This window comes from Bombus impatiens, unplaced genomic scaffold (assembly GCF_000188095.3).
Source record: "Bombus impatiens unplaced genomic scaffold, BIMP_2.2 scf_1154, whole genome shotgun sequence".
NCBI classification, from domain to species: Eukaryota; Metazoa; Arthropoda; class Insecta; order Hymenoptera; family Apidae; genus Bombus; species Bombus impatiens.
The window spans coordinates 18,837-29,918 of NT_177573.1; the positions used below are offsets into that span (position 1 = coordinate 18,837).

An 11,082-nucleotide genomic window follows, 5' to 3' on the forward strand; every position below is an offset into this window, starting at 1 on the left:
ACGCGTACCGAGCGAAAATTCAAAGTCGATTTTCTCGCAAACAAAGCCTCAAACGAAAAATTATTATTCTATATTTTCGGCTTCTTTTTTCGCGTAGAATCACCCCCTTTCCGCTTGTATCACCAGTTACCAACCACCCTGTATAATTAAGAATACAGTATTCATGCTTTATACTCTACGTGTTCTATATCAAACTATGACCAAACCATGATTCTTCTTATTTGTAAGTACTGTGTTTATAAAAGCGAACTGATTTTTCCATTTTTCTTAACGATTTTGAATAAGTATTATTAGTGTGATTTTCAACAAATATTGAAATACAATTGGCATTAATTTATTCTCCCTTTATTTCATAATATATTCCGTTTTGAATTTTGTAAATATCATTTTTACATTTCTTTTATAATCTTTTTCTCAAAATTTGCCAATTTGCATTAAAGGTAAAGTACAGTTATGTTATATATTATGATAAATATTATATAGGGTGGTTGGTAACTGGTGGTACAAGCGGAAAGGGGGTGATTCTACGCGAAAACAGAAGTCGCAAATATAGAGTGATTCTACGCGAAAAAAGAAGTCGAAAATATAGAATAAAAAATTTTTTCTTCTTTTTTTAAATTTTTCCATCAAGACAACGATCTACAGTGAGATCCGTTATAACGAGACGCGATAAAGTGGACGCGTACCGAGCGAAAATTCAAAGTCGATTTTCTCGAAAACAAAGCCTCAAACGAAAAATTTTTATTCTATATTTTCGATTTCTTTTTTCGCGTAGAATCACCCCCTTTCCGCTTGTACCACCAGTTATCAACCACCCTGTATAACGAATTTTATTTTGTTTTTTATGTATTCAAACTGAAGATAATTTTGTATCAAGGCTACTCGTACCAATACCAGTGAAAATGACTAGTACTTGTCAAAGTGTAAAAGAATGCTACAATCTGTTTATCGAACCCCAATTAACCAGTTTCCTCGTTTTCTACAACTTGTCATACGTTTTTCAAATTCTTCGATATGACGATATCAGTTATCAGGAAAATTCCGGATCGATCGCTGGATCGCTAGATGCTAACACTAGAAATACCACAAAATGTAGTCACAATGACTGGTTCTACAATTTTATTTTCAAATTCCTACTTCATGTTATATCTTTTTCCGCAATGACGTAATGCAAAAGGAATATGATCTCGCGACAAAACATTGGATATTTGTCTTGTAATTTCCCATCTTAACACTTTTCCTACGGTCGAGTTAACGCGGTTGTGCACGGGTCTTGTACTTTTCACACGACAATTACTTCCGTTTATTTTAATTCTTGCGCTTTTGTTCTCTAACATTGTACGTGAAATACAGCGATAGTGATTTGATATTATAATCGTTCTATTATAATTGGTGTTTAACAGCAGCTTTGTCCAAATAATTATTAACAATTACAGACGAATAATTCCGATAGAAATGTTAATCCGATTTCTAAGGTTTCTCCAGTTAAAACACAACTAGACTGTGATTAAACGATTTTGAATTAGAGAGGCGAATGTACGCGATGCATCATCACCTGGAGGAGCCGGCGATCCTTTCGATTTCATCGAGTCATAGCACGTTTCTCACTCTCGCCTCGGATACACCTAAGTGAACAAACCTAACAGACTTAGCAATCAATTTCTAGATGTGAGCTACGTAGCTGGTTCGTGAATGTGGAAACTTCGTTTTTCTGTTATGGGCTCGTTAGAATATCCCGTTGAAAGTTTCACTAAAAAATTCCGAGAATTAACGAAATTGTAATGGAAATCGGCAGAGCGTGAACGATGATATAGGGCGAGGTGTGAAATCATTTAATTTAACGCGTCTGCTCGAAACCTGCGATACCAAAGCTCAGTTTTACTCGCGTCGTCTGCGCATTGGCCGAGTCTGAACGACTATACCGAGTTTCAAACAGTCCATACATCTTCCTTCGATTTTTGCGCTTTAGGAAATGCGGCAAAAATTCTCGCACGATCTTTCAAAATTTCTCCCGAATATCATCCGATAGCTTCTCTTTAAAGATTTCATTTGCCATGGAAAGGGACGCAGTACGCCGACGAAGGGCTGACAATTGGCCAGTGCGTTGGCTCCGTCGATTGTCAACGAAAATTTGTTTTAACTCGATCTTTCAATAGACTGTCGATTGTCTTCTTTTTTATTTACACGGCACGCGTTTCCTGCTGCAAAACGAAATATCGTGGTTGCGTACTGGAAGGCTTGGCCGCGGTCGAGAGAGCCTCGATGCGAGCAAAACGACACGAATCGTGGCAACGAAAGTAGGAGAAAACGCGACACGCGAGTGAGACTCTATTCTTTTCAGAAGTTCTCGAAATCGACCGACTTTGTTGCTCGCCGTTTCGTTTTCCGAGCCACCGATCAAGGCTGATGAAACACGCAAAAGCAACAAATTCTGACCAAATGGACGTACCGAGTTCGTCGATAGATCGAGCCAGGTGTACAGCTACATTTCGATTAGTTTTACATTCGATAACAACTCGATTTCGATCGCTTGACCAACGCGAGTCTATTGTTGGCTTGGCAACTGAGTGATTGCGGATTTTGTCATTGGATGCTATCGACAAAATTCGCAATCGCTTAGCTGCCAACCGAATATTTTATTTTTGAGAAAAATTTCTTAGACGAATATTTGCTGTAGAGATTGGCCTACTTTAATCGACCCACGCAAACATTTGCTAAATTATTGCGCGTAACGTTACTTTGCTTCGAGGCAGATACCTTGGCATGGTCAGGAATCTTATTCAGTTGGACGTGTCTTCGTGTGATTTCAACGTCACCTGTTTTCTTCGATAGAACTGCACACTTTTTTTATGCACCGTCAGATGCAATTTTTTCATTTCTACGAAACGAGTATCGAGGTACTTGAACAGGATATTTTAGTTTTAATAATTGTACGAAAGGCGAGGAAGGTAGCGTCTTTCATACGCTCGATTCGACAAAATTAGCACTGAAACTACTACACCAGTGAAATTGACTGGTTTTACAATTTTATTTTCAAATTCCTACTTCATGTTATATTTTTTTCCAATTACAATGATGCAATGAACTTGGCAACGATAACTAAAAGAATAGTATTATAGTATTATAGTATTTATATATATATATATATATATATATATATATTAATATATATATATATATATATATATATATATATATATATATATATATATATATATATATATATATATATATATATATATATATATATATATATATATATATATATATATATATATATATATATATATATATATATATATATATATATATATATATATATATATATATATATATATATATATATATATATATATATATATATATATATATATATATATATATATATATATATATATATATATATATATATATATATATATATATATATATATATATATATATATATATATATATATATATATATATATATATATATATATATATATATATATATATATATATATATATATATATATATATATATATATATATATATATATATATATATATATATATATATATATATATATATATATATATATATATATATATATTAATACTATATATATATATATAGTATAAATATATATATATTACTATATATATATACTATATATACTATATATATACTATATATATATATATAGTAATATTAGTATTAATATTAATATAATAAGAAGTTTCTTTCGTTTTATAAGGAAGTAGCAGATGCACAACATTTTTTCTTTTATATTATTTTATTGAATTATGTTTGATCTATTTTATTCTATTACTACAAAATGGATCATACATAAAATAGTATAAAATAAAAAATGTTGTGCATCTATTGTTTCACTCATGAAACGAAAGAAACTTTTCGGACAATCTAATACATGTTACAAGGTATTTGTCAGAAGCTATACCTTTGGGTAACAAAGATCATGCTATTTTATAAACTATAATACGTACACACGATGCGAGAACATCTATACCAATGTATAGCACTAACTGCATACGTATGTTTAAGACTAGTATTCACGCTGTTTATTTATTTTTCACTAACAATGTATGTATTAACAACGTATGTTTGCAATAAATGTCTTGTACTTCTCTATACATTTTTAGATTGCCTTCATATTTTGCTGTTACAATCGCGATAATCGTTACACTGCTAGTTCAGAAATTTCAGATTGTACATAACACGTTTATAAAACGTTCCGACGATTTGATGACATTTATGCGTTATGCTGTTAACACTAGAACGACCACACCAGTGAAATTGACTGGTTTTGCAACTTTATTTTCGAATTCCTACTTCGTGTTATATTCTTTTCTGCAATGATGTAATGACTTTCGCGACGATAACTAAAAGAATAATATAATGAATTTTATTTTGCCTTGTTATTTCCCCTCGACATTTTTTTTTTTTTTTTTTTGATAACTGTATTATCACGTAAACAATTATTGTATACTCGATAAAGCGTCCTTATGATATTCAACACTGAATCATCGATCACGCAGCCCCTTTTTTTTGTTTTTAGATTATCTTCTACGCTCCTCGATATTATTACCGTTAATAATATTTTCAATAAAAATAATAACTAATTATTGCACCTGGGCTCTTAACCTGTTGCGATCCTACCTCTGAGTATAGAAATAACATTTTGTTTTTTATGTATTCAAAGTGAAAATAATTTTGCATCAAGGCTACTTGTACCAATACCAGTGAAAATGACTGGTACTTGTCAAAGTGTAAAAGAGTGCTGCGATCTGTTTATCGAACCCCAATTAACCAGTTTCCTCGTTTTCTACAACTTGCCACGCGTTTTTCAAATTTTTACTGCGTATCACTCGATATGACGATATCGGTTATCAGGAAAATTCCGGATCGATCGCTAGATCGCTAGATGCTAACACTAGAAATACCACGCCAGTCAAAATGATTGGTTCTAGAATTTTTATAAACGTGTTAACCCTCGTTTAGGGATCATGGCTTCAGATGGATTAATAATATCAAAAATGTACTATATAACATGGAATTCCTTCCGTGAGAGAGTAATAAATCAATAAATATAAAAATATTCTATTATTACGTATTTTTTAAAGACCAGTCGTTTTCGCTGGTTTTGATAGAAATATCTTCGCGTGAACTATCGGGCTTCGTGTTAACTATCGGTAGTGCTAGTATTAACTTTGAAATAGTTTCTAAACTGGACATTTTCAGATTCAAATTTGAATCTTGGTAGGTTTTGACCAGTTTGCGAGTGTTACAAATCTTGAAAAATCTTCGATCGTGTCAAATTCTTTGGGTCGTTTGCTTGCTACTGATCTTTCGATAAGATACATCGTTTCCATCCTGAAACTCTCGAGCTAAGAATTTCGAATATCCCGCAAGACTATCAAAACTCAAGAAACTTAAAAGGCTCAGAAACTGAGCAAAATTTTCAAACGGATCTCATAATCGTTGCGCAAGACAAATTTTCAAAGTTAAGCTATAAGAATTGATATCTTTGATCGATACAAACGATTGAAATTTGACAATATAAGAAAGATTTGTTACGAAAGTTATATATTTTATTAAGCAGAAAATCCGGCATGAAAATATATGAAACAGAGGATATTCCGTATCTCATATATTTTCATATCGTTTCTTTGATTAATAAAATGTATACGCAAGCTTCATAATTAAATTGTTTCGTATCGATGAATACTAATTACAAATATGAATATTAATACCAATTATCAGCAACGTTAACAACAATCGACGATAGCCGAACGTAACGAGAGTAAATTTTACGATAAGCAAACGAATTGTTTTCGGGCAATCGATTATGGTTATCGGTAACCAAAATGAAATTCGATTCGTCGATAGCCCCCCACCCCCCAAAAAAAACAAAAAATGCTAATCGTTCACAACTGTTATTCGCGATGGGAACAATTAAAAATTACTATCTTCCTCCTCTTCATCTTTGGAGAAATTAGCTTTTACTCCGTGGCAAGTTTCCAAAAAGTGCCGAAAATGACTGTTATCTCGAGTGTCTGCTCGCAGAGGCTTCAAGATACGAATCAGGTTGCAAGTGATTGGATTTTATCGTCGTACACGTTGCACAGAAATTCCAAATATCGCAGATCGCATCGCTAGCTATCGGCTACGCCGAATTCACACTGTTTCACTTTGCAAGAACACGGCTTTCATGCTGGTTTCATTAGCAAATTAGGGAAGAGCGAAACAGTGAGACGATGTAAATTAAAAGACAATTCGTTGTAGATCTCGCGCTCGGGAAATCGTGTGGAACGCGGCAACACGTTCAAGTGCATCGAACTGTCGCGAGATCGCTTTGCGCCGCTATTATTCCTCTCGAGTTCATTTCCCGACTTAATTCACCGACGCGCGTCATTTGCCTACAGGTGCAGCGAAAATTGAGCCGCACTTGGCAATCGATTTCGAAGCGTGTCGAACGATTTTGTTGCGCAACGCGAATGCGTAAACACAAAGTAGGAAATTATGGCGGAGACCTTGTTCTCGTGAAATGGTTAAACCGGCGGAGAGCCGTGCGATCGGGAAACGCGACGATTACGTTACAACAGATCGTTCCGCGTAAGATGCAATCGGTTAAGCTGGTTCGTTTCTTTTCCAACGCATTTTACTTGGATAATCGCGCGCCTCTTTTTAGCTACACAGTGCGAGTAATAGACTTTTTCTTATTGAAATTAACAGCACATTGTCAGCAAACGAACCTGCAGCGATCTACTTTGTATCTTTTAAATGTCTGTCCCAGCTAATGAGAATTCTAACGTAAATATAACGTAAGCTGAAAACCATGAACTCCGATAAATGATGATAATAATAATAATAATAATAAAGATATTAACACTGACTGCCACGTTGAAATCACATGTTTAGCTCAGGACGCCACGGGAGTATTTTCATTATTCAAAGCATATAATGGCAAAATAATGATAAATTGATGATTTAAGACAACATTCTTCCCCGATGGACCGTTTATCTTACTGGTGGTCACGGGTGACCACCGTGACGCCTCGGTAACAGTTGATAGCGACATATTATAACAAGGCTTCGTTTATTTCAACAAACCATTCGCTTTCGTTATTTCGTCGCAGGCAAAACGCGCGGAATATATTGTTGAAACGTGTAGAAGATATTAGTGAACAGTATTAGGATCATTTTTATGATTTCGACGAAACATTCGGCTGAAATGGTACAGGTCTGCAAGAAAAATTATGTTTGCGATAAACCAATGGTAGTGTAGATTACAAGAGAGGAAAATGTGCTGTAGATTTATCGGATCGGGGTTGCAGAGAGAGAAAAAAAAGGGGTCGGCGAGCACTTTCGTCGCGCTAGACAGTGGGTTCAATTAAATCGCGACACCCTTTGGCCGCGGTGCAATATCGAGTATTTGCCAGCCGAGAGAATTGGCCAGCGGGTCGAAAGGTCCTTCGGGGAATTTCACGATCGCGCAAAAACTAATTATCGCGCGGCAACCTTTGTCGCGTTCATTTTATTATTCGCGCGAGCTCGCCAACATGGCGATCAAATTTATACAATCCACATACTTATTAAATGCTATGAATACGAAAAACAGAACGCACACTCGTTTAAGATCACAGAGAAATTGTCGACGATTGACTCGTGGTAATATGGTTTGCCTTCGTGTTGTCACGAAGATGCCAATTGCCTGCAACCCGACGAATGTGGCGATGAAGTTCCACGTGGAGTCTAAGGCGACTAAACGCAAATTCATCAGGCGGACGTTTGGGAACTTGATCTTGAAACTTGCAGCTTCAAGCTGCTAAGGAAACCAATGGTAGTGGTAGATCACAACAGAGGAAACTGTGCTGTAGATTTATCAGATCAAGTGATAGCATATTCTACAGCACATGGAAGAACCCTCGAGTGGTATACAAAGTTAGCTTTAGAGTTATCGTTTAATACTTCAATTTCAAACGCGATGATACTCTATAAACAAGCAACAAAACTAAAAATCAAGTTATCAGATCTTAGAATGGCATTCGCAATGCACCTCGTACAGTGCCATTCACCAGAGTCGTCAAATATACTTATTCGACAAAGATTGCGACACGAAATGCAGAAGAAAGAAGGGCAAGCGTGCCTGGCACGAAAATTTTACAGAGAGTGGTATAAAAAAATGTTAAACAGTTAGGATGAAAAATTGCTATGAATCGGACCAAAAAGGTGATCACCTATCGTCCAGATTGTATCGACGAGCCACATTTATGTTTAAAGTGTTTTAACACAGTGCACCCTTAGATGCAAGATTTCTTCTCATTTTTTCATTAATGTTCTAATAAAAATGTTTGATTGTTCAATGGGACACTTTTAATTTCGAAGTATCTTCTATTTATCGGTTATATTCGAAATGCCCAAACTGTCAATTTTCATTCAAGTTTTGCAATGGTAGGAAGTTGAGGAGCTCCGGTCACCAATGACCAATGTGGCAGTCAAAGTGTTAATCCTAGCAAAATAATAAAACAAACATGATTTATCTGAAGATAGACTCTTCGTTTGTCTTTTTACAATTTCATAGCGCCGACATACCCGAACATATCGTCTGGCTGAAAAATGCAGCAACTGGTCTCTCTCTGTTTATGCTCATAGCGTTAGATAAATTTGATCGTATACTTTGCGCGTTCTCGAAAATATTTTCTATTCTGACAGACAGAAATCGTATGGACAAAAATGTTGACAAATATTCTATACGGTTGTATACTGTAAAGAGAATGTACAGCGCGAGTTATTATTTTAACAAACACTGCAACAACGTTTGTTTTCGATGTTACTCGATATCTATAACTGCATCGAAATACGCGATTATTTTCACATAAACCCACGAATATACCTTTACAAACATACAAAATCAATTTTCCGAAAAACAAAGTTCAACGTGTAAAAATTGTATTTCACGTTGCTTCGCGTTCAATTTTCACCTTACGACCGTCCTTTTTCCTAGTCGTATCGCCAGTTACAACATATGCAACCAATCTGCACGACCGATTTTGCCGATAGAAAGCGAAACGCAGTTTGCACGCGGAAACGCAGAGGGAAAGGTGACGATGGTAAAAAGAACCGGTGGCGCCGACAGGTTCTCCGGTTGCTTACAAATCGAGTTTACTTCTCGGCGATCGCGGAACAAGTCAAATCGCGTAAGAACGCGTCTCGCTCGTGTAATTCTCCGATCTGTAAACTACGCTCCGACCGCGCCACAGATCTCCGAACGGATCCGATTTCCATTGATTAACGATCGCTTTCTTCCTTCCGCAGTACGTTCACTACAAGACGCAGCTGCCGGACATGAAGGAGTTCACGTTGTGCATGTGGACCAAATTCTACAATCACAGCAGCGACCATCCTTTGTTTTCGTACGCAGGTGAGAGACACGCCGCCAGTTTCCTTTCCCTTTCACCTTTTCCTTTTTCTTTTTTGCTTCGAAGAGGCCGGACGAGCGAAAAGGCGAAAGTTCCGCCTCGCACTTTTCGTGGAAACTGAATCACCACTTTCCTTTTGCTAGCAATATTCCACACGCTACTGCACCGTCTCATCTATCGCTATCTTCGCTCCGTTCATCCGATTGTCTACCTACTTTAACCCTCTGATCACCGCAACGTCGATTTTTTGTTTTAATTAAGCGTAACAATAATTAATCCTTATCATCCTTAAGACACTTTCAATCCTACGTATCTTTCTCTTTTCTTTGTTGCTCTTCTCTTTCGTGTACGGTATATACGTCCTGTTCAATTGGCAATTGGATCGAACGTCTGGAACAATACGATCGATAAAATACGAGAGAACGCGAGGAAATTTCAAAATTTGGGCCACCTCCATTCCTCGTTGCGTGTTCCTATAGCTGACTTCTTCGAGACACTGTAGACTCGCGTGTTTCGCGCGAGACCGACGCAAGGACTTATTGGGTTGGCAACTAAGTGATTGCGGATTTTGTCAATATCACCTAATGATAAAATCCGCAACCACTTAGTTGCCAACCAAATGGAAGCGACTGTTCGCGGCTCACCGACTATTTTGGAAACGTTGGAAAACTGGGATTTCGTGCTCCGTTAAAGCCATACCGGTCGTAGCACCGTGAAAAACGTCTTAATATCAGTGTCACATCAAACTTGAAAGTTCGTATTATCTCCATAACGTAAAGTGCAAAGGACACGAGTTTCCGGTGTTTTTAGAACGTCGCTTAAAATATGATAACAAAATATAATAAAATAAAATATGTAATGAGAAGTGGAGGTATCCGTTCGAAAATGTTTAATCGCTGGGTCAAGTGGATATCACACCTGCCCCTGGATATCACACGGCTTTTCTCTGAAACATTTTTTCGTATCTTTCCAGACGTTTAAACGCTTCCTGTTCAACAGGACACGCTGCATATTCGCGCGCGTAATTTATTCTTCCTCGCATCGCGCGTATCTTTGTTTGTATAGTAGTAACAACAACAACAACAATAATAATAATATTCGATAAAAATCGCGCAACGGTTGGACCTCGAATTCCGGAAAAACTGTCGCAACGTGTTTCGCAAGCGGATTCGAGGCGAATGTTCTGGCGAATCGCGCGTAAATACGACATAAGCACGACGCGATCGTATGGAACGTCCGTTCCCGAGGCATAGTTTAATTTGCCACAGTTAAAACAATCAGGTCAGACTATCCGTTCTATTATTCATTTTTCGTTCCTTTAACCATTCCTAAAAGAATTTTTCTTAGAGAGTACAAAATACAAAATTGTAAATTTTATTCTCTAAATCGTAAATATAAATATTAGGTTGGCAACTAAGTGATTGCGGAGTTCGTCGTTAGGCGGTAATGGCAAAATCCGCAACCACTTAGTTGCCAATGTAATATGGACTGTAACACGCTAAACTTGAAACGTATAATTTGCACGTTTAATAAGTAGATTGCACGGATGTCTACGCGTTTATGAGAAAGGGGAATAGTCGAAATGCAGCTCGAGACAGCTAAAATTCCTACGAGGCGTCGTTCTATTAGACGTAAAGTATCGTAGAAACACGATCA

The 11,082-nt window shown here is 36.4% G+C and overlaps 1 protein-coding gene across 2 annotated transcripts in view; it reads left to right on the forward strand.

The window, feature by feature from the left end:
* Window positions 1-9,874, forward strand: part of LOC105681527 — a 16,186-nt gene extending 6,312 nt beyond the window's left edge. For both annotated transcript variants that reach the window (XM_024371165.2, XM_012391731.3), the window contains exon 3: window positions 9,323-9,874. In XM_024371165.2, the coding sequence (XP_024226933.1) occupies window positions 9,323-9,547 (225 nt within the window). In that variant the 3' untranslated portion in view covers window positions 9,548-9,874. The remainder of the gene's footprint in view (window positions 1-9,322) is intronic.
* Window positions 9,875-11,082: the final 1,208 nt, after the last annotated feature.